Source organism: Naumovozyma castellii, chromosome 7 (assembly GCF_000237345.1).
Source record: "Naumovozyma castellii chromosome 7, complete genome".
NCBI classification, from domain to species: domain Eukaryota; kingdom Fungi; phylum Ascomycota; class Saccharomycetes; order Saccharomycetales; family Saccharomycetaceae; genus Naumovozyma; species Naumovozyma castellii.
In genome coordinates, this window is record NC_016497.1 from 93,497 (window position 1) to 116,473 (window position 22,977).

The window sequence follows — 22,977 nt, forward strand, 5'->3', positions numbered from 1 at the left end:
GAAAATACTACGTAGTTTCCCAGCTTGCATTTGCTCTTGACGTTTTCCTTATCCACTTTTCTCGTCATAAAGGGGAAAAATTCAGTGCATTTGACTACAAGTTATCTATTGAATCACTCTTGCTCAATTCCAGCCATCTAAGATCACTGTAACAGACGAAAAATGGAAGCACATCAAAGAAAGGACATGGTGGAGCCACAAGCGAAGACACCCTCCACGGCACCGGATCTAACGTCTATAATGGTCTCGTCGTCGTCCAAACAATCGGTAAGCCCCACGGGATCGCAAACCAAGTCTATCATGAACGCTAGTGGGACTTCGGGGGCCGTGGTCAATAACACTCCTGAACCTGGCTTAAAGAGAATCCCCACCGTCACGTTTAGTGACCCCAAGTTTGCTTCCTCCATTACGGGTAAAGCCGTGACTCCAAACAATATAAAGGATGATGTTATTGGTCCTGGGGCCAAGCTGAGCAAAATCAATACAAAGTTTCCCTTGGACCCAAATGAGGGGCCCGGAGTCATATATAGCCCTTCCTCGATACTTTCATCGTCCATGGATTCCGTTAATGGTGGTGGGAGTGTAAATATTAACAATGTATTGAGTGGTGCTATTAATTTGGAGACATCTGAACCGGAATCAGCATCGCAGAAAAAGGGGAAAGAGCATCCTCATTTCATTGTGGAGGATTCACTTCATACGCCGAGATCCAGATCCAATAGTTCTAGTCCTCGACCATCAGTCTCGTTACATACAGGTTCTAGTGGAGGTGGTATAGAGAGAGAACCATCGATTGTGTCACGATTGAGTGAACCGACGTTATTGGAATCTGTCATGGAGGAGAACGTTACTGTGGTACCTGCGCAAACGCAGATTCAAGATATTGCGCCCAATTTGATACCGAAAAGAGAGAATGTAAAGAATGTGGATCCCAGACTACCACAAGATGATGGGAAATTACATGTATTATTTGGTGCTACCGGGTGTCTTGCTGTGTTTAAGATTAAGGGAATCATTAAGAAATTAGAGGAGATTTATGGGAAGGAGAATATAAGTATACAAGTGATCTTAACTGAAGCTGCAACCAAGTTCTTCACGCGAAGATTTATGAAGAAGCATAATAATAGTATGTCGCATGCTAATGGGAATAATAATAGTAATGGTGATGTACACAGGATATTGTCTGATACGTCGATTACTTCCAAGGCATCCAGTCATTCCAGTCCAAGTATATGTAATGGCTCCAACAATACTACTGTAGGTGGTAATGGTAGTACTAGTAGCAACACCAATACGAATTGTCTAACGTCCATTGAGTTACCACCACATATTCAATTCTGGACCGATCAAGATGAATGGGATGCCTGGAGACAAAGAACGGATCCCGTGTTACACATTGAATTACGTCGTTGGGCTGATATATTAGTGGTGGCGCCATTATCTGCGAATACGTTATCTAAGATTTCAGTGGGACTTTGTGATAATTTGTTAACTAGTGTCATTAGAGCCTGGAATCCAAGTTATCCTATATTTTTGGCTCCATCGATGGTTAGTAGTACCTTTAATACTATGATGACCAAGAAGCAGCTGAATATTATTAAGGACGAGATGCCATGGATTACTGTTTTCAAGCCATCTGAGAAAGTCATGGATATTAATGGTGAGATTGGTCTTGGGGGCATGATGGACGCCAATGAAATTGTAGACAAGATTGTGATGAAGCTTGGAGGATATCCAAAGCATCAAGAGGAGGAGAAGGATGATAAAGGGAAGAAAGACGATGATGAAGATGAAGATGAAGACGAAGACGAAGATGATGATGAAGACGACGACGATGATGACGATGACGATGATGACGACGACGACGACGACGACGATGATGATGATGATGATGATGATGATGAAGATGAAGATGACGATGAAGAAGAAGAAGAAGAACATTGTGAAACGGCAACGCCCACGACGCCAAGCATACTCAAGTCGACAATAAAGACATCATCCACGTGACATCTGCGTATGTATATATAACTAGTTAGTTGACACACTCAATACACGGCATATAGGATAGGGATCCCACTTATCAAAGGTGGTGCGGCCCATGACTAATAAATAGCGTAACAGCAAGTTTTCACCTCTTTGAAATGATCCGAGCGCGGACAGACAGGGGCGTTTAATCTTTGGGGAATGAAAATGGTAACCAAAAAATATAAAAGGACGCCACTGGATTTGCCACCCATGGTAATTCCATTTATCATACACTTAAAACACCCTATTTATTCATCCAAACCAAAGTAACACTTCACTTCAAACAGGACACTGATACATTTTAATAACAAACATGGCTCCCATAACACCAATAGCTAAGACATCCACTAGCGGATCTACCAATAGAGTATCCAAGAAGACAAATACAACCACTACTACTACGCCCACCACGTCGTCTCCGTCATTATCATCCTCTACGCTGGACAAGAAGAAGACGAAACGATCCAAGAAGGGCAAGAACGCATGTAATTTCAAAGGGTGTACGAGTCCCGCCGCCAAGTTTATTGGTGACTGTCGATTCTGTCAACGACAATATTGTTCTAAGCATCGTCTGATGGAAAACCATGCCTGCGAAGGGCTGGTCTCCTGCAAGGAGGAGATGCACAAGAGGAATGCAGACAAGTTGAGTTCTGAACAGACCAAGAGTCCGAAGATCCAGATATGATCTCGTACGCATCCTTCCATGTAATGGGTTGATGTGGCAAGGTGTGCTATAATATTATGTAAATATTATTCATAGTCTATATATATACGTTCGTGTGTTTTCTATGCATTTAGGACTTTTATTCTAATACATTCTTTAATGATTCGTTTTTTATCGTTTGATTTTTTCCGCCCAATCTTTCCATCCTTTAAAGCTGGGCGGCAAATTGTGTCGCGGTTGATAAACGAGTGGTTGTTGTATACAGAGAAACACTGATGGTGTTGGACAGTTATAGGAGTGAATATTTTCTTTGTGCTGTAATGTCAGTCAGTCAGTCAGTGAACAAAGCGCAATTGCACGTCCTCCTTGAAGCTCAATAATAGGGATTTATAACATAGAGGATGCCGCATTTATCGTTGAACTCTATCAACAAACCTTTTTCTTCTTCCTCCTCTTCTTTTATAATACATACGACAAGTATATCACTTTACACTTGGAAAGTCCTTTTTACTTTCTGAAACTACCCTGCTTTCAAATTTTAACGACATTCTGCATGCAGATCCTGAAAAAAAATATTTACACGATGCGTTTTTTCAAAAGATTGAAGTGACATTAAGTTGAAATAAAACCATTATTGATAATCCAGAACAAAATCAAGTATACCTGATACGCTATGGCAAAGAGACCTTTAGGATTGGGTAAGCAAGCTCAAAAGAAGAAACAAAAAGTTGCATCGAGGGAGGCCACACCAGACACAACACCTTCCAATCAAATCAGTATTGAACTTAACGATGAGGAAGATGCAGATAATGAATTGGCTCAATTGAATGGGTTATGGAACCAATACTTCAAGTCCGATAAGGATGATGAGATCTTATTGAATGGTATGATTCATGAATGTGATAGAATATTACGTATCGTTAAATCAGATGATGATGCTAGTAGTGAGGAAAGAGGTAAATTGACCAAATTGATTCATAGCGATGATAGATTTTATGCATGTTTCGCTCTTGCCTTGTCTGAATTAACTGTGTTCAAGTCAGAAAATGTCAAGGAAGTGTCTGAATTTTTCAATTTGGCATTGGAAAGATGTGAGGATGGGTTGAAAATCTTTTCTCATTCCGACTTGTTGTCATTGGTGTTCAGTAAGATAATCTTTCAAAGAATTCCCTTGGAATTTATTTCCAAATTGAAGGTGGATAGTAAAGAGGATAATTTGAAATTGAAATTATATGAACAATTTGAGAAGGGTCAAGAAAAGTTTAATGTCTTGTCTCAGGATAAGAATAATAAACAAAACGAAGATTATTTGCGTTTAACTTTTGAAGTGTTACAATCATATGATGATTTGATGGATATCATTGAGAATTTTGGTCACGAAAAGGATATCGAAGAAGGTTTGGACAGTGATGAAGAAGAAGAGTTAGCCCAAATTGAATTGGCCAAGTCTCATCCATTATTCCAATTCCAAAAAAACTTCACAAAGGACCTGACTTGGTTGAAAGATCAATTAATCAACCTGTTTAAGCACATTAAGGATCACGAGTCACCATTATATCATCAAGTAGCCAGGAGCATTGGTGAATTGTATTTGAAATTCGCAGAGAATCCAAGTTCTGTATATTTAGACGTTGTCTACGGTGATGATCGGGACGAATCCTCCAAGGAAGATGATGAAACGAAAACCAAGAGTCAAAGGGAAGCGGTCCAATTATTGGAAGCCGGTTTAGAATATTTGAAGAAGGCTCAATTAAAGGATTCTCCAGAGACATGGGTGCAAGTGGCAGAGGCGTTTATTGATTTGGGGAACGTGCAAGACAACGAGTCCGCCGAACAAGAAGCGGCTTACAAGAGTGCCGAGCAGTTGCTAAGGAAGGCTAACAGAGCCACCAACGGGAAGTACGAGCACATTCTGGACAACTTGATCAACGAGTCATAGCGACCGCAGGCGTACCTACACAGAAATGTACATGTATACTAGAAGGAATAAGTAATATAATGTCTGAGATATTGTGACACATTCTTTGCGGCAATTATCGCAACCGCGGCAACTTCCACGGATCGGGCCGTGGGATCCCTGAGCTGCCGTCTCTGCGGGCCTGTCTGAGCGCTCGGCGGCTCTCTCGGCCCGTGGGAATTGCAATTCTCGATGTCCCTAGTTGCATTATGGAATTTTTCACTCTGTAAACTACTGTGGATCTGTATGGTCCATCCACTTCTAACACCTCGAGCAGGATAATACGTATGGGATCGCCATCATACGTAGCTGGAGAAATTTTTAGACGGCTCACTTATATAAAGTCTTCCTCCCCGCAGACAATCTTGGTAAGTAAGTCAGCATATAGTTTAAATTTGCTCCCATCTATACGCATAGTTAACCAACCACATCCCAATAGCATTTCCACAACCAGGGTGGAATATCTTCTGTCCCGAAACAATGATTTTTAATAGCACACTACTCCTCGAACTTAAGAGGCATAAAGTGACGTCGCTACCTCCCAATGCCACAACAGTTCAAGAGCTAGAATACTTGAAAGATACAACAAAGCATTCCCTGTACAGTGGGATGACCCCCAATGCAGGGTTCAATATCGCCATGATAGCCATCTGGGGGATCTTATTAGCATGCCAATGTGTTCAAGTCTATTACCGTCAAATATGGTTCTCGGTAGCATTCATATGTACAGGTATCCTAGAAGTACTAGGGTATATAGGAAGAGCATGGGGCCATTATAACGTCTATAATATGGACGGATTTCTTCTAAATATGATTTGTTTAACCATCGCTCCCGTGTTCACTATGGGTGGTATTTATTATCAATTGGCAAAACTAATTGAAGTGTACGGTCATCGATTTTCTCTATTACCGTCACCAATGTATTATTCATACATTTTCATAGGCTCCGATATTGTATCATTGGCCATTCAAGCCGCAGGTGGTGGTACAGCAGGTATGGCTGTCGATGATGATAAATCAGCAGATCAAGGTGACAATATTTTCGTCGCAGGGTTGGCCATTCAAGTTGCATCAATGTTTTTCTTTTTAGTTTTTTGGTTCCATTTCCTTTATAGAATTTACCTCAAGAGTAGATGGGAACATACGGGCAAAAGAACTTTCAGCATTAAAGAATTGTCCAAAATACCACAATCAGATTTGGAATATCTATATAGAGATAAATTCCATGATATGAGAATGAACCCAGATCGTTGGATCTTCCGTTATTTCACACTGGCAACCACAGCAGCTGTCCTTTGTGTATTCACTCGTTGTTGCTATCGTCTTGCTGAACTGTCTGAAGGATGGGGAGGGAACTTGATTACACATGAACCATATTTTATTGTGTTAGATTCCATAATGATGACTTTGTGTGTCTTAATCCTAACTATTTTCCACCCGGGATTCGTGTTCTTAGGTAGGCATGTTTCCATTCCAATCACAAAGGGTCATGTGGATCCAGAAGATGTTATCCCCACGGAGGAAGATCTAGACGTCAGTGCTACAGCTTCCGATTTGGTAGAAAAGGAAAAGGAACTGATGGAAAATACTGAAAAAAAATCAGTATCATTCATGAAAAAGTGTTGGCCCTTCCATAAAAATAAAAAGAGTAAGCCAGATGATGTAGAAACAGCAATCAACCCATAACAACAACAACAATAATAATACTAATACCAATACCAGTAAAAAATAAAAAAAGGCTCCCGCTTTCATTTGCTATTCTTAGTTTCAATTTCTTATTCGCGTTCATTTTATACCTTCTTTCACGACTATTTTATCACATTCTTTCTTCATAATTAATTCTTTTACATAATTGTACTCATAGAATAATGACATATCTCTTTATTATTAATGCAGGTTACCAAGTCGATTGGGAAACTCATCTACTGGTAATATTTTAAGTTTTTTTTTATCTTATTTAATTATATTTATAAAATGTTGAAAAAAATATCGTAAGATTAGTTTTACTGTGCCTACAAAGAAAATATAAAATGAAAAACAATATATTTTTGTTTCTAATAATGAAGCCAAGAGTTGCTTTTCTTGCAATTAGAACAGGTAGGAATAAAATTCAGTACTCACGGTACCTAATTGCCATTTTTTCTTGCCTTATATATTCTTTTCCAGTCTGATGCGTTATTAAATTAGCAAGCCAGTCCTCAAGACTGGCTTGCGCATGTGGGCTTGAACCTCTTAAAGAATTTGAACCTTCATACTATAAAGTAATACATCTTAAAAGTATCGTGTTGAGATTTACATAATACATTAAGAACAAAGCAAATACAGTTATAACCCTCAATTCTAAAAAAATTACAGACTGCTATTAAAATTCTGTCGCTGATGTTCATCCAGGAATAGCCTCAAGAACAGACACGTTATTAACGACAACGGTATTTTTTTGGAAAAATTCCGAATTTTGAAATTTTTCCTCATCGATTTGGAAAATAAATAACCTAGAATCTTTTATTTATACAGCGTTTACAATAACAATATAGAGACATAAACCTAAAGAAGGTAAATATAGTAATATCATGGGTGTTCCATCATTTTTTAGATGGCTTTCTAGAAAATACCCAAAGATTATATCTCCAGTGCTAGAAGAGACACCACAAGTTATCGATGGTGTCACTTTACCATTAGATTATTCGGCACCAAATCCAAATGGTGAATTGGATAACTTATACCTGGACATGAACGGTATTGTTCATCCATGTTCTCATCCTGAAAATAGACCACCACCGGAGACGGAAGACGAAATGTTATTGGCCGTTTTCGAATATACCAATAGAGTTCTTAATATGGCAAGACCAAGGAAAGTGTTAGTCATGGCAGTCGATGGTGTGGCTCCTCGTGCTAAAATGAATCAACAACGTGCTCGTAGATTTAGAAGTGCTAGGGATGCAGCTATCGAAAATGAAGCTCGTGAGGAAATATTACGTCAAAAAGAGGAAATCGGTGAAGTCATTGATGAAGCTGTGAAAAATAAAAAGACTTGGGATTCCAATGCAATTACTCCAGGGACCCCCTTTATGGATAAATTGGCTGCATCGTTAAGATACTGGACAGCATTCAAATTGGCCACGGACCCAGGTTGGAAAAATTTACAAATCATTATTAGTGATGCCACGGTCCCAGGTGAAGGTGAACATAAAATTATGAATTTCATTAGATCGCAAAGAGCTGATCCTGAATATAACCCTAACACTACACATTGTATTTATGGGTTGGATGCAGATTTGATTTTCTTGGGGTTAGCAACACACGAACCTCATTTTAGAATCTTAAGAGAAGATGTATTTGCTCAAAATAATAATAAGAGACGTAATTTTGATGATACTTTGAATATGTCAGAAGAAGAGAAACAACTACTTTTGGCTAAGGATTCGGAGAAGCCATTTCTTTGGTTACATATTAATGTGCTTAGGGAATATTTGGGTGCTGAATTATTTATTCCGAGACTTTCGTTCCCATTTGACCTTGAGAGAGCTATCGATGATTGGGTTTTTATGTGTTTCTTTTGTGGTAATGATTTCTTACCTCATCTACCCAGTCTCGATGTTAGAGAAAATAGTATTGATATTCTTTTAGATATTTGGAAAATTGTCTTGCCAAATTTGAAAACATATATGACATGTGATGGGGAATTGAATTTGGAATCTGTAGAAATGCTTCTGCAACAACTTGGTTCTCGTGAAGGTGATATCTTTAAATCAAGACACATTCAAGAAGTTAGGAAACAAGAAGCTTATCAAAGAAAAAAACTACAAAAAAATGGCAAGTTTTCTAATGGTCAAGACAGACATCCTACCACGCCGAATGAACAACTACAAATGTATGATACTAATGGTGAATTAGCAAAGGGTTCATGGAATTTGACTACCCACGACATGGTGAGATTAAAGAAACAGTTGATGCTCGCTAATGAGGGTGACGTAGATGCCATTGCTGTTATCAAAGCTGAAAGTGAAAAGAATGATAAACTAATGAAAGAAATAACTGAAGAACAAATGGATAAGGTTGTACAGGAAGCCAATAAATCTAATTTTACTGCTGCCGAAATAATGAAGAAAAAATTACAGGCTAGAAAGCATCAATTGGAAGAAGAAGAAAAAGCTGAAGCTGAAAAGGATGTGGTAACCAAAAAACCACTTACTGAAGAGAAACATTTGAGTGAAGAGCTTACAAATGAAATTGAAAATGACGTTGAAGATGAAGATGCCGAAGAAAGCAAGACTACATCAGAAAATGAATCAGTACCTGCCGTGTCTCTTGGACCAGTGAAGAGTGGTGTGATAGACACTGATGAAGCTGTGAAACTATATGAACCTGGATTTAGAGAAAGGTATTACAAAGCCAAATGTTACGTTTCTGATGCTGAAATTGAACCATTAAGGAAGGGAATGGTGAGATCATATGTAGAAGGTGTCTCTTGGGTCTTACTTTACTATTATCAAGGCTGTGCCTCTTGGGATTGGTATTATCCATACCATTACGCACCATTTGCATCAGATTTCTTTGATATTACTAACATTAAAGTGGAATTTGAGCTGGGTAAACCATTTTTACCATATGAGCAATTAATGAGTGTGTTACCAGCCGCATCAGGACATACGCTTCCAGCCATTTTCAGGCCATTAATGAGTGAGCCAGATTCTCCAATCATTGATTTCTATCCAACGGAATTCCCCATTGATATGAATGGTAAGAAAATGTCCTGGCAAGGTATTAGTTTATTACCATTTATTGACGAAAAGAGACTGCTCGAGACTGTACGTGATCAATATCCTAAACTAACCCCAGCAGAAAGATCAAGAAATGTTTGTAATGATCCTGTACTGTTAATCAGTAATAAGAATGCCAATTTTGAAAGATTCACTAAGAAGTTCTACAAGACAGAAAATGAAGATGAAGTTTCTGAATTTACATTCCATCATTTCAAGAGTGGATTAAGCGGGGTAGTAAGTGCAGACAAGGAGGGGTTTAAATTAGGATCTAAGATTGTGTCGCCTGTTCAAGGAGGTGGTCTCCCGGATTTATCTACTAATTTACTGTTGAAATTATGTTATAAATTGGTTCCCTTACCATCAAGAAACAAATCGATTATTCTTAACGGATATATCCCATCGGAACAAGTTCTAGATGCCTACGATTTGGATTCTGTGATGTACAAGTACAACAATAATGGACGTAACCGTTGGAATTTTGGTAATGACATGAAGCAAAATAAGGCACCTGTGGGACCACAAGGAACGACACAATATAAGCCGAGAGTAGGTGGATATAGAGCCTTTTTCTTTTTCGGTCAACAAAACATTTCCAACATGAACAATGGTTACCAGAATGGTGGTAATAATGCCAACCAGAACCAGTATCATAACCAACAAAATAGATATAATAGCGGAGGAAGAGGCAATTACCAATCTAATAGCAGAGGAAGCTATCAAGGAGGAAGTAGATATGGAGGCAATAACTATCAGCAGCAGCGCTCAGGATCTTCTGGAAGTAGATACAGTGGTACTACTGGGAACCGTCCAAATAACAGATACCAAGGGGGACCACCACGTCGTTAACTATGTAAATAACGTTACATAATGTAAGACTATTTTTTATATTACCGAAGTTTATCCGGGTATAACATGTGGGGTAAAAAATTACCCGTCAAAATGCTTTCCGTGAAAAATGATTCCGGACAAATTGAAGTTAATTCTCCGAAACACCCAAACACCACGGCAAATGTTGTACGTAAGTTTCTCCGCTTCCACGCATTCCTCGGAAAATCTTTTTCAATTGGGGTTAAATTTTTTATTTTGCGCAGTAGGAAGAATTTCCTTCCGGGAGTTGGAAGAAAAGAGACCGTCGGGAAAATTCATTAATAAGGAATACCTGAGTTTTCCAGCAAACTGTTCTTCTCTTCTGCTGAACTCCCCAAAGGCTCATAACACAAGAGCTTACGAGACCTATTTGAATACGAATTGACAGCGACAGCAACAATAAACATACAAAACTGGACTGCTATAAAATTCTATTCTTTTCCTAACACAAAGCAAGGAGACCAAATTAAAGAACAGACAAGGATGTTTGTTTCACCACCACCTGCAACATCGACTATTCAAGTCTTGCAGAAGAAGCGGTCTAAGAGAGGTAAGGAAAACTCGAATAGTCTTTCATCTCAATACAACAATCAGCTACAATCGATTGCTGACAATAATAGTATAAATAATGTTGGTCCTAACCAATTCATCCCGAGGCAGCAAGAGCCAGAAGGCTCTATGACTTCGAGACCAGTTGATGGTCAGGAGCAAATGAATAGAAAGGACGCATCCAATTTTGTTAGTGCTCCACCTGAATATTCTGACAGAGCTAGACTTGAAATTAGAAAGAGATTATTGCCCACAGCTAACAATAAAATTAATAGACTTCCCAATAAAGATAATAATTATAGTAACGAACATAACAGCAGACAGTCATTACAACAAGATAATACTAGTATACTTTCAGAAAACGCATCTTCTTACCAGTCGAGTATTTTCTCGCATCCCTCAACAGTATTTACAGCATCCACAACAGATAGTGGTACAATATCCATACCTAAGTATGTCACTGAAATTACTTTAGAAGATGCACTACCAAAGACATTCTATGACATGTATTCTCCAGAAGTGCTAATGTCAGACCCATCAAATATTTTATACAATGGTAGACCCAAGTTCACAAAGAGAGAATTATTAGATTGGGATTTGAATGATATACGATCACTTCTCATTGTGGAAAAACTTAGACCAGAATGGGGTAACCAATTACCTAGAATTGTAACAAATGGTATCAATTTACCTCAATTTAGATTACAATTACTACCCTTACGATCAATGGATAATTTTATAATTAAAGTTTTGGTTGAATCAGATCTTTATTTGGAAGCTAATTTAGATTATGAATTTAAATTGACGAGTGCCAAATATACAGTGGCTTCCGCAAGAAGAAGACATGAAGAAATAACGGGCAGAAATGAACCTATAATGAATCTTTCAAAACCAGAATGGAGAAACATTATTGAAAATTATTTGTTGAACATTTCCGTGGAGGCTCAATGTAGATTTGATTTTAAACAACGTTGTTCAGAATTCAAGAAATGGAAATTACAACAATCCAATTTAAAGAGACCTGATATGCCTCCTCCAAGTATAATTCCGGCTCATCAAACTCCTCATAATAATAACAACCTCTTAAAGAAAGCTTTGATGAAGAATCTTCAATTGAAAAATTTTAACGGCGGCGATGTTGAGCATGGCCATAATAAGAATTCCAAATCCAGCTCTACTAATATGAAAGTATCATTAAGCAAGGAAGAGAAAGCCAATATTTGGTCACAATGTCAGGCACAAGTGTACCAAAGACTTGGTTTAGATTGGCAACCAGATGGAATTGTCATATGATGAAGTTTAATAAATAACAAGCGAGACGCGAACGATTTTTTTTAATGCATTTTCAGTTCCCCCATTTTCGATAAAACATCAAAGGATTGATTGTAATACTAATAATTAATAAATACATATATAGCAAGCTATAGATTATGTACACCAATATAAAGAAATCCTTTGTTTACTCCTCTCTTTTTGAATGATATCTAACCTTACGTAAAACTGTTAACAAATTTTATGGATTACCCGCCAAATCTTTTTTTTTTCAAAATTTTTCAATATTTTGTACTGAATTGACTATTTACAAAAATGACGATTGGTGATCTTATGATATGCACCAATTGAGGGAAAAGATACAGACGACTGAAAATTGACACATTGCCCCGTTACTTATGTCAAACATTACGGACAAGGACCCAGCTGATTTATTGGCTTCTTTAAAGCTCAAGGAAAATGATCAAACAACCACTGTAAAGAAGACCGATGATGCTAAGAAAGTAGAAGAAGGCAAGAAACCCGAGGAGAAGAAGGAGACTGCTGAACCAGATACCAATTTATTGGCATCTGAATATGAAGTTAAAGTGAAACTAGTTGATCTACAAGCCGATCCTAATTCTCCATTATTTAGTGTTAAATCGTTTGACGATTTAGGATTAGATCCAGCCTTATTGAAGGGTGTTTATGCCATGAAGTTTCAAAAACCTTCTAAGATTCAAGAAAAGGCGTTACCCCTTTTACTTCACAACCCACCTAGAAATATGATTGCTCAATCTCAATCTGGTACGGGGAAAACTGCTGCATTTTCATTAGCCATGTTGAGTCGTGTTAATGTGGATGAAGAAATTCCTCAAGCCATTTGTTTAGCACCTTCAAGAGAATTAGCTAGACAAACCATGGAAGTTGTACAAGACATGGGTAAATTCACTAAGATATCGACCCAACTAATTGTCCCTGATTCATTTGAAAGAAACACACGTATTAATGCACAAATTGTGGTGGGTACTCCAGGTACAGTTTTAGATTTAATGCGTAGAAAGTTAATTGATATATCCAAGATCAAGATTTTTGTATTAGATGAAGCTGATAATATGTTAGATAAACAAGGGTTGGGTGATCAATGTGTTCGTGTTAAGAGATTTATACCAAAGACTGCTCAATTGGTGTTATTTAGTGCTACATTTGCGGATGCTGTTAGAGAATATGCGAAAAAAGTGGTTCCTGATGCCAACACGTTAGAATTACAAACCAATGAGGTCAATGTCAGTGCCATTAAACAATTATACATGGATTGTAAGAGTGAAGAGCATAAATATGAAGTTTTATCTGAGTTATATGGACTATTGACTATTGGATCCTCCATTATCTTTGTTGCCACTAAGAATACAGCCAATTTGTTATATGGTCAATTAAGAAAGGATGGTCATGCGGTGTCTATATTACACGGTGACTTACAAAGTACTGAAAGAGATAGATTAATTGATGATTTCAGAGAGGGTAAATCCAAGGTTCTCATTACGACGAACGTGCTTGCTCGTGGTATTGATATTCCAACGGTGTCCATGGTGGTCAACTACGATTTACCCACTTTAAGGAACGGAGAAGCAGACCCTGCCACATACATACACAGAATTGGTAGAACCGGTAGATTTGGTAGAACCGGTGTAGCCATTTCGTTCGTGCATGACAAGAAGACCCTGAACACGTTACTGACGATTCAGAAATACTTTGGGGACATTGAGATGACCCGTGTGCCCACGGACGACTGGGACGAAGTGGAGAAGATCGTGAAGAAGGTGTTGAAGGAGTAATCTGGTCTAGTCTAGTCTATCTGTAGTCTGTCCATAGTAATCATATAAGTAACACCACTGATCGCTGTTGACGGGGCCCCCTAATCCAACCCTTAGGGCTTGCCTTCTTACGTAAGATAGGGGCCTGCAGGACAAACCCGAGAAAACGAAAACGGAGACCTAACGTTATGCACAACGCTCATTGCTCGAGGTTTGTTTTTTATTTATCATATATATATATACCGCAAATCCCTGACTTGCTCATCTCATCTTCCTCCCTCCCTTCCCCTTTACCCTCTCTATTTCGGAGATATCCAAGGTTAAACGTTACTTTTACTCAATTGAAACAACTAACTACAATCTACTTTACTAAACTCTACTTTACCAAATTATAAACAATGGACGGTGACAAAATTATCAACATCATCTTAGGTATGTCTTCATTTACTATGTGGTAAACACGCACATGCGGTACGCCGTGGAACGTTATTTTTCCTTTATACTAACAAAGCATTCAAAACAGCTATATTCTTACCACCTTTATCGGTCTTTTTGAGTTGCGGTTGGGGTAGGGAGTGTATTATCGATATCGTCTTAACGATTCTGGTATTCTTCCCAGGTATGTTATATGCCTTATATTTGGCCTTCCAAGATTAGGTTCTTTGAGATCCTTTTCTGAAATTGTCTATATCATACAAAAACAACAACCAACGAACAATAATACTGTTACTTTAATATCTTTTTTTCTATTATTAATATTTCCAATTGTATTTCTATCTAACAAATACATATTTCAATTTAACTATTCTAATTTAATCAATAAAACTAAATAACGAAAAAGACTATTTTCCAAATGTAATGTAATGTATTCATTAAACTAGATTATATACAGGGGCCATTATCGTGCTATATGACTTTGAATAGATGCCTCACAATTGTGGAGCCAACATATCCATCAAGGGAGATTGAATGAATGCAACACCAGCAACAAATAACGTACCGTTTAATAGAACGGTGAAAACAGGTGTTTCTCTGAATTGTTCAAATCTGGACTTTGGTTTAGTTGGAGCACCTCCAGTGGCTCCTAGACCTGGCATACCGAACATTGCTGACATCTTCTCTTCTATTAATGGTTGAGTTACTATGTTGTTCCCTTTATCTTTGCGATAAGTAGCTCCTTTGAAACCAGTGGAATTTCCAATCCCAATTCGTTTTTAACGCTCTCAAAAAACCATAAAATCGAAAAGACGGAAATCACCCTGCCAAACCCAAAACTGTGAAGAATGAAGGGACAATAGATGAGCAACACAATAATCCAATCAACTTAAGCATGCATATTTCGTTATTTTTAATCCATTTTACGTATTTCCTTATATGTAATTGTAGTTCTATATAATAATAAAAAAAGTCTGGCCTACCATTAATTTCCCGATCCCAAATATATATAATTTTCTTATCTTATCTGCTCTTATCTTAACCTGCTGAGACAGATTTCATTTCGTATGGTTCCACGAGTCTGCCCGTAGAAACCTCTCGTATCTCTTCTCTTTTACTGTGCTTCTCAATCCCATAGTGGTCTATCGAACTATCAAGGCCCAAATCAACCAATCGTTCTGAAATAAACCTGGTTAGATTAGCACGCAGCTTGGAGAGCATGACACTATTGAAATGCAAACTATTACCAACGCCATCTTTGGAACTATTTTTATCTTGATTCGAAGAACTTCGCTGTTGTTGCTGTTGATTTGTTTCAGATTTCTTAATCAAAAGTTCTCTAAATGGATGTGGATTTTCACTGGACGTTTTCTCTAACGGCATAGGTGTCTCCTCTTTCCCCAATCTCTTATTTTGATTCCTTTTGTAAATGAGACATTCAATGAAATATTGCAGTAGTCTATAAATGTATAAGAATAGATCAAATGAATAAAACCCAACAAAGGGAATCAGAAGTATCACAATACCAATGTAACAACAATATTGGAACACCCTAAACATGGTGCAAAAAGCTAATATAAACAGGTTCTCAATACTTTCCAACATATTTTAGTTTATTTTATTTGCGCTATTTGATCTGATCTGCAAACCGGATCACTTTAATACACTCAAACTTCCACGGTGGCTTCTTTCCACTTGGATAATGAGAACAATGTAAAGTAGGATGCAACAGACTTAAAAGGCAGATATATGTGACTGTAACAGAACAATGGGCTTCAGATGCTTATCCGGATGGTTGCATCAGAATTTTGACGCAAGGGATGACTGACTGCTTCTGAAATCTTAATTTTTTTGACTTTTTTTTTCTTGATTTTCAGATTCGGTAATAAACTCATTATTCCGGTTTATAAGTACAATGCGATGTCATAATTAATTAATTAGTTTATTTATTTAATTGAGATCTATACGTGTTCTAATCCCATCTCGTCTATAAATTATTTTTTTTATCTTTTTGGTTTTTTGTTGTCTATTGCACACCGACGACACTCAACTCTAACGTCCATACCCGACGAATGTGTAATCTGACCGGGATTCTAATCTTGTTCAATTGTTGTTCAATATCTTTATCCTCATGGGGTAGTTGTAGCTTTATAATCTTCTTTTCTTGGTCCACCCAATGACCATATATTTCAATTTCTACTTCAATATCTTCTTCACCCCACCAACATTTCCTGGCGGGTTTCCTCCAAAATAATAATAATTTTGCATTTATATCTGGCTTGGGTACTAAGTCATACAATTTTGGTAACTCCAATGATTTACTACTCCTCAATCTCGTCAATGAGCTATTTCTTGAAGTGGAATGAGAACGAACATTATCTGCCAAAGTGGCCAGCCTGTTTTTCTTTCTACTTTCTCTGGGGCCAGATTGTTTACTACTACTATTACTATTACTGGCAATATTCACGCTTGTTGAACTTCTAGAAGGTACAATGCTGTTAGTTGTATTATTATTTTGTAGTGACACTGATGATACATCATCAATTTGATCCTGATTAACGTTATGTTCTAACTCCCATTTAGTTTTAGCGCGATGGTACATGTCCCTAAATTCTTGGGTACTCTCGTTGGCTAATCGACACAGTGCTAAAGAACTTATCACTGTCTTACCCGATTCTTGAGTTCTGTTACCCCAAATGGATCTATCTCCAAAACCAGAAGAACATAACATATCCATTAAATGTTGTTCTGCAGGACCTAATTTTTGCCTTCTTGATTTATGAGAATTTTTGCCATTGTTCCTTTGAGACGTTTTCCTATGCGAATCCTTTAAACGATTTGATGAAAATAAACCTTCAAAAATGGACGTCTTCTTCGTAAGATAACTGCCGGCAGCAATCTTAACTTGAGCCATAAAATAATGTAACAAATCATCATTATTTTCAAAGGATTCGTTTTTGGCAAATTGAAATGTTTCCTGTGGCACACAATAATAATCTAAATCTTCCCTCAGAACAATAATGGCAGGTTTCTGATGTAACAAGTCATGTTCACTAGTAGTAGTGGTCGATGCGGCGGTTCCAGAACTAGTATTTGAATTAACGTTGGATAACGAATTGGAACTACCAAAACCGAAAAAGCCTTTGGCAGAATTTATCAATTTATGATTGGAGGCCTTATCGAAATATTTTTCAACCGGATAATTTAAAAGATCATCCTGGGCCTTTGTATAAACTTCCATTATGTATTCAAAACAATCTGGTGGGAAATTGACAATGTAAACTTCATCATCAGGTGATAAATTGGAAATAACTTGACCAGAACGGTCCAAGAATACACCAGAGGGGAAAAGACACAATAATAACGATTCTGGCAACGACATTAATTGGTCTCTCGTTATAAAGTAATGGTTTTCTTGAATGTTTAGGTGAATCAAAGAATCACCATTTTCCTTATCGTTGGAATCATTATCATAAAAACTTGTATTCTGATCTGATGACGTGAGAGGATTTCCAGTTGTTGTTGTTGAGTTATTTTCTGGAACTTGGGTAATGATATTTTGCATTCTGTTTTACTGCCTTGGTCTTCTAATAAGCAGAGTTCAATCAAAAAAAGTTTACTTTCTCTAATGGCTTTCTCAAATATGCTTTTCTTTCTTCCTTATTTATCAATCAATTATGACTCAGCAAGTCAGGCAGAGTAAGATAGTTGCTAGTTGTTCAGGTAACTAAACCGATAACAATGTTCGCTGTGCTCGGTGTTAAAGAAACTGTACCAAACGTACACGTTTTTGTTGATAGATTGTAACCTAACCTTTCTGATCGTCTTGTCGAGTACTAATCTTATAATTCCGGGACTCTTTCCACTAATTATTTATCTTTGCATTGTTTGACTGCGAAAAATAGTTCATTCTTAGCGAAATAAATTACGAAACAGAAAGCTTACCCTAGGGGTTTTCTTAGTAGTTTGTATACCCTAGGGTAAATAACGCTTTTAGTTAGGGCTTTATTTACATTTGAAATCTAGAAAAAATAAAACATTAGGGCTCAAAATCAACGAGAGTTTTCAGCAAATTTTTTTTTCTTATAAAAGCTAGACAGAATATTGAAAGACTGAAGATTCAAATTAAAGTGGTTCATGTAGGGGAATTGGAATATTCAAAACGAATATTGGCATTCACTAAGTCCAAGTGTTGCTAAATGGGTTCTTGAAGACTCAAGAATACAAATTATCAACCGGTCTTTTTTTTTTGAAATGATGAATTACATTTATTATCTTATCTACATTATCTGAAGTATTAATAGCTAACAATAGCAATTAATTGAAGATACACGAATCAACACAATTCTGACCTCTCATCTTAAAATAACAGAAGAAACATACTAAACTAAAATTAGACATGATAATAAAAACACAATTACGTACCTTATGTCACATTAGTAACCACTTTCTCATCTTGTTTGGTTTATAGTTCATCGTCACTGTTTATTAAAAAATCCTCATCCTCATCTGGATTCTTTATCTTCGCTTGACCTGATGCATTTATCTTTGTAGGGGTACCGTTCAATGGTTCTGGAGCTACAGGTTGCCATTTTGGCTTGGCGGAGCCTTCAGGAGTGTCAATAAAGGTGGTTTGTGCTACAACTTTGGCTTTATCCTTTGGCGTAGCAGTGGCATTAGTTTCATCATTTTGAGTATTGGAATCAACTGACTTTTCTCTTGTTGGCAATTGAGGTGGAACATCTTCATCTTCATCTGATAAATTTTCATTATCGTGTAATGCAATTCCATGGCTCTCTAGAGAATCTTCTCCTACTTGAGCACCAAATGAATTAAATCTACGTCTTTCTGGATTTTCAGGGCCCTTTTTCTGCTTCTGGTAATAGGACCATTCTTTTTGTTGTTGTTTAATTTGTTCATCAGTAAAGTCAGAATTTCCATTTCTATTATTCATTCCTTGTGGTTGAGGTTGATTAGGATCCTCTTCACCAATAACGTTTTTAGAAAACCAAGAACCGACTTTCATAGCTGTTTCTTGAAGGGATCCTTTAGCCCTTGCTGTAATATCAGGTAAATCCTTTTCTACAAATTGAGCCCAAGAATCATCCTCTTGTGAAAAATCAAGATCATCATCATTAGCAGTCCTTTGTCTACGTTGTTGTTGAGGACGAGTTCTTCTTCCATTATCTCTTACTGCACCGCGAGGTGGGTCATGAGCTTTATTATATTCCTCATTCAATTGACGAGCTAATAAAGCGTCTTGTTCCAATTGAGTTAATTTTCTTCTTTGAGGTAATGCAGGGGTTGCATTAGCTGCAATTGGCTTTGTAGGCAATTCAATATCTTTACTTGAATTTGGATCAGATAAGAAAAGCAAAGCTTCGAAAGCAGGATCTAATGCACCTTGAGATGCAATAAGGACAGTTTTCACATATTTTTCTTCAATGTTAGGGAACGCTTCCTTTAATTGCTTTAAGATTGGGTTTTCTGATTCTTCAGCTTCTGGTTCGGTTTTTCTTCTAGTTGGTAGAGGTGGACCTTCATCTTCTTCGTTCTTATCATTTGTAGCATCATCTTCATTGGTTTCTTTTTGAACTTCAGAGGAAGGTTCATCCTTCTTTTCCTCCTTTTCTTCCAACTCTGTGTTATCTTCCAATTGGATCTTGGTAGCCTCTTCTGAAACTTCTACCAAACTGTCCTTATCCGTATCTTCATTGGCATTGGTCTCACTCTGCTTAGTTTCCTCATTGTTGCTGGTTGCTTCCAAATCCTCCACGGGAACCTTCTCCTTAATATCGGTATTTGTTTCTTCACTCATCTTGTTGAATTGCTCTCTTACTCTTGATAAAGATGTTTATATTCTGAGCCAGTATGAGCCCAATTGATTGTTCTGATCCCCTTTTGTCTCGTGTTGAACTTTTTGATTCGGGCATTCATTCAAGGGAGGATGAAATCAATTTTTTTTTTTTTGGCAAATTGTCATTGTTGCCAGCAAAACCTCACCACTTGAAGTGATGGGATTATCGCTGTTGTGAACATAACGTTATATTTGCTCATTGTATTGATCAAGGCAATTCATCTTTTTACAAAAGAGAACTTAAGCTTCTGTTCTACGTGCTGGCGTACATACTCTCTTCGTTGTCCCTCTTGCATCTTTCTTTAGTGATAACTTGATATTAAAGATACATTATGACAACGTATCAAGAGCTACTAAAGTATTTGTTGCTACATAATCCCAGTTCTCTAAAGCTAAATAATCCAATATAACGTAGTACACTATGTGTTTAACCCTAACTTTTGCTGTCGTTTACGTGTCACCCGGCTTTATTTCCAACAAGAGTATAAAAACACTTGTTGTTTTGCTAGTGAATACAACTGTTATTCCAACACGTTCTTGTTATCTCTTGTCAGTTTTTGAAGAGGTCGGGAATAATGACACTAGATATGTCATTATAATGCCTCTGCAATAATAGAACCGTCTGGAATATCTCTCTTTGGTTAGACGGCGTGGACAGCAGAGACAGATTAAATCTTTGGAATTGGCTTTTGACTCTCTTCTTCTACCGATTATATGGGATTTTCCTCCGTTCCCATACGATCTGTCATCAGTCTTTCAAACAATCGATCAATCAATCCATCTCTTTCTTTATAGTTGCTATATATGTATACGTAAACGTAGATCCGAGCTTACATGGAGTTCTTCATTTTCCTTAGAGTCTCCATCACCTTAGAACGTTCCCATTTTTCTTCAGCGTCTCCAACTGCCTTTCTTACTATAGGATCATCCAATCTCATGAATGGGTTGAATTTCAATTCATCATCCAAAGTGAACTCACCCGTGGTTACTTCATGGCTTTTACAGAACTTCTCCAATTTATCTAGTGCTTCATTATCACCCAATTCTTGATACACAAACTTTCTAATGAACTTAACATTGTCCTTCGTGTACTCGTGTCCGGGATAAACTCTCGTCATATTCCAATTTGGTTCCCCGACACCTTCCAAAATAGTCTTATTCAATGCCTGGTCCATCTCTTGTCCATTCCCTTCAAAAAACCTTCCGCAACCACCAGTAAATAAAGTATCACCTGTGAACAAGCATTGTTCATTAGTATCAGAATCCTTCACGTAATAGCAAATAGAATCCTGTGTATGGCATGGCGTTCTAAGACAAACCACTTCCAAGTTACCCAATTGGTATTTCTGCAAATGAGTAGGTATCTCAGAGACACCAGGTGAACTTTTAGATCCAGCGATAATCTTCACTATGTGCTGATTACCGTCCTGTTTCAATTCATTGATCATGGAAATGTTACCATCGGAATGATCGTAATGATGGTGTGTATTCACAATGGCTCTAATGTTGAGTCTCTCTTGAGGGTCCAAATGAGGGATTACCTCGTCTGATTCTGCAGGGTCGATCAACCAGGAATGTTCTTTATCCTGACTACTTAGAAGATAACTGTAATTGACACCCCCGGTGCTCCATCTCATCTTGATTGGTTTAACGTACATCTTGCCTACTTGTCTTAACATACACTGTGTGTTGGCCGTTACCAACCCATCTCATCTCATCTTCTTACAAGTTATACAAGTTATGTCCCCTTGACGTTCTTTGCTCGCATTGTTGCTCGCGCTACACGGCTGTTGTCGTTATCATACAATATATTGTTAGTTTACTATACAATCTACATCTACATGGATGGGTAGTCTATATTAATCAAGCGCTGTACCCGCCGTTCTTCGTCAAATCCACGTCCAACGTCTTCAACTTCTTCTCCAGTTTGAGACGCTGGAACTCTTGCCAACGTGCCAATTGAGCCTGCTTATGCAATTCAAATCCAAATATCTTGGGCACATACTTCTTGGTGGGATGTTTGGGGACCATCTCAGGGAAGGCCTGCAAGAACATCCCGGGGAAACTCGTCCCAAAGAAGGCTCCATCGATGCAACTGTGTCTCATGGATTTCGGAATGTACAAGTCCTCACAGGAGGCACAATATAGCTTAACGCAATCCATACCGGGGGTGTCGTGTAATCCGACTGGTAGCAGAGGTTGGTAATTACAATATACACGAGGACAACGGCCAAAATCTGCATCTTTGAACTTGTCCAACATCTTCTGCAACCCCTTTACAGTAATAATGTATCTAGCATGAATCAGTCCATAGAATTTGCGAGCATCATTCTCTAATTGTTCCAAACGGGCATTCGACATGGTCTCCAAAATGGATTCATCTAGTTCATCCACAATATACTGCACCACTTGTGAAAATTTAGACACTGTCTTTTGTAAATTAATCAAGTTGAAACGGTCCGTAATGTAATCTGGGTCGATATCACAGAAATATTCATGACCCTTCTTACCAAGGAATAGGTCGATCCATTCATCAACGTATTCAGACGAATCAGTGACTTCTCCCATTGAATCATCCTCATCCTGTGTATGTGTAAGCCCCTCTTCTTGAACCATCGTCTTTGCAGCGGCCATTCTTATCTCGTTGACTGTCTTGCACCTCTATATACAATCACTCAACCAGTCATTCAATATTTCATTCATTTCCTTCCTTCTCGCTGCAAAAAATATCAATCAAGAAAATAAACATTGGATAACCACAAAAGTGTATACGAAACAGCAAACAAAAAACTACT

General features: G+C 37.7%; 14 protein-coding genes across 14 annotated transcripts; 8 read left to right on the forward strand and 6 right to left on the reverse strand.

The window, feature by feature from the left end:
- Positions 1-162: 162 nt before the first annotated feature.
- Positions 163-2,007, forward strand: NCAS0G00550 (uncharacterized protein; the record flags this gene model as incomplete). The annotated part of the gene is made up of 1 exon (XM_003677247.1): positions 163-2,007. The coding sequence occupies one exon, from the start codon at positions 163-165 to the stop codon at positions 2,005-2,007; it is 1,845 nt and encodes a 614-aa protein (XP_003677295.1).
- Positions 2,008-2,338: 331 nt separating this feature from the next.
- On the forward strand, positions 2,339-2,710 carry TMC1 (Tmc1p; the record flags this gene model as incomplete). The annotated part of the gene is made up of 1 exon (XM_003677248.1): positions 2,339-2,710. The coding sequence occupies one exon, from the start codon at positions 2,339-2,341 to the stop codon at positions 2,708-2,710; it is 372 nt and encodes a 123-aa protein (XP_003677296.1).
- A 652-nt stretch (positions 2,711-3,362) lies between these two features.
- Positions 3,363-4,628, forward strand: ETT1 (Ett1p; the record flags this gene model as incomplete). Its single annotated transcript, XM_003677249.1, has 1 exon — positions 3,363-4,628. One exon carries the CDS (start codon positions 3,363-3,365, stop codon positions 4,626-4,628), a length of 1,266 nt encoding a protein of 421 aa, XP_003677297.1.
- Positions 4,629-5,126: 498 nt separating this feature from the next.
- RSB1 (phospholipid-translocating ATPase RSB1) lies at positions 5,127-6,332 on the forward strand (the record flags this gene model as incomplete). The annotated part of the gene is made up of 1 exon (XM_003677250.1): positions 5,127-6,332. One exon carries the CDS (start codon positions 5,127-5,129, stop codon positions 6,330-6,332), a length of 1,206 nt encoding a protein of 401 aa, XP_003677298.1.
- An 884-nt stretch (positions 6,333-7,216) lies between these two features.
- On the forward strand, positions 7,217-10,255 carry RAT1 (ssRNA exonuclease RAT1; the record flags this gene model as incomplete). The annotated part of the gene is made up of 1 exon (XM_003677251.1): positions 7,217-10,255. The coding sequence occupies one exon, from the start codon at positions 7,217-7,219 to the stop codon at positions 10,253-10,255; it is 3,039 nt and encodes a 1,012-aa protein (XP_003677299.1).
- A 504-nt stretch (positions 10,256-10,759) lies between these two features.
- Positions 10,760-12,118, forward strand: STD1 (Std1p; the record flags this gene model as incomplete). Its single annotated transcript, XM_003677252.1, has 1 exon — positions 10,760-12,118. One exon carries the CDS (start codon positions 10,760-10,762, stop codon positions 12,116-12,118), a length of 1,359 nt encoding a protein of 452 aa, XP_003677300.1.
- A 377-nt stretch (positions 12,119-12,495) lies between these two features.
- On the forward strand, positions 12,496-13,911 carry DBP5 (ATP-dependent RNA helicase DBP5; the record flags this gene model as incomplete). Its single annotated transcript, XM_003677253.1, has 1 exon — positions 12,496-13,911. One exon carries the CDS (start codon positions 12,496-12,498, stop codon positions 13,909-13,911), a length of 1,416 nt encoding a protein of 471 aa, XP_003677301.1.
- A 377-nt stretch (positions 13,912-14,288) lies between these two features.
- Positions 14,289-14,547, forward strand: NCAS0G00620 (YqaE/Pmp3 family membrane protein; the record flags this gene model as incomplete). Its single annotated transcript, XM_003677254.1, has 2 exons — positions 14,289-14,322; positions 14,414-14,547. The coding sequence occupies 2 exons, from the start codon at positions 14,289-14,291 to the stop codon at positions 14,545-14,547; spliced, it is 168 nt and encodes a 55-aa protein (XP_003677302.1).
- Positions 14,548-14,819: 272 nt separating this feature from the next.
- Positions 14,820-15,005, reverse strand: TOM6 (Tom6p; the record flags this gene model as incomplete). Its single annotated transcript, XM_003677255.1, has 1 exon — positions 14,820-15,005. The coding sequence occupies one exon, from the start codon at positions 15,003-15,005 to the stop codon at positions 14,820-14,822; it is 186 nt and encodes a 61-aa protein (XP_003677303.1).
- Positions 15,006-15,363: 358 nt separating this feature from the next.
- IRC23 (Irc23p) lies at positions 15,364-15,930 on the reverse strand (the record flags this gene model as incomplete). The annotated part of the gene is made up of 1 exon (XM_003677256.1): positions 15,364-15,930. The coding sequence occupies one exon, from the start codon at positions 15,928-15,930 to the stop codon at positions 15,364-15,366; it is 567 nt and encodes a 188-aa protein (XP_003677304.1).
- Positions 15,931-16,351: 421 nt separating this feature from the next.
- On the reverse strand, positions 16,352-17,890 carry WHI2 (Whi2p; the record flags this gene model as incomplete). Its single annotated transcript, XM_003677257.1, has 1 exon — positions 16,352-17,890. The coding sequence occupies one exon, from the start codon at positions 17,888-17,890 to the stop codon at positions 16,352-16,354; it is 1,539 nt and encodes a 512-aa protein (XP_003677305.1).
- Positions 17,891-18,790: 900 nt separating this feature from the next.
- CUE5 (ubiquitin-binding protein CUE5) lies at positions 18,791-20,143 on the reverse strand (the record flags this gene model as incomplete). Its single annotated transcript, XM_003677258.1, has 1 exon — positions 18,791-20,143. The coding sequence occupies one exon, from the start codon at positions 20,141-20,143 to the stop codon at positions 18,791-18,793; it is 1,353 nt and encodes a 450-aa protein (XP_003677306.1).
- Positions 20,144-21,012: 869 nt separating this feature from the next.
- On the reverse strand, positions 21,013-21,861 carry GLO4 (hydroxyacylglutathione hydrolase GLO4; the record flags this gene model as incomplete). Its single annotated transcript, XM_003677259.1, has 1 exon — positions 21,013-21,861. The coding sequence occupies one exon, from the start codon at positions 21,859-21,861 to the stop codon at positions 21,013-21,015; it is 849 nt and encodes a 282-aa protein (XP_003677307.1).
- Positions 21,862-22,045: 184 nt separating this feature from the next.
- Positions 22,046-22,816, reverse strand: CKB2 (casein kinase 2 regulatory subunit CKB2; the record flags this gene model as incomplete). Its single annotated transcript, XM_003677260.1, has 1 exon — positions 22,046-22,816. The coding sequence occupies one exon, from the start codon at positions 22,814-22,816 to the stop codon at positions 22,046-22,048; it is 771 nt and encodes a 256-aa protein (XP_003677308.1).
- Between the last annotated feature and the right edge of the window lie 161 nt (positions 22,817-22,977).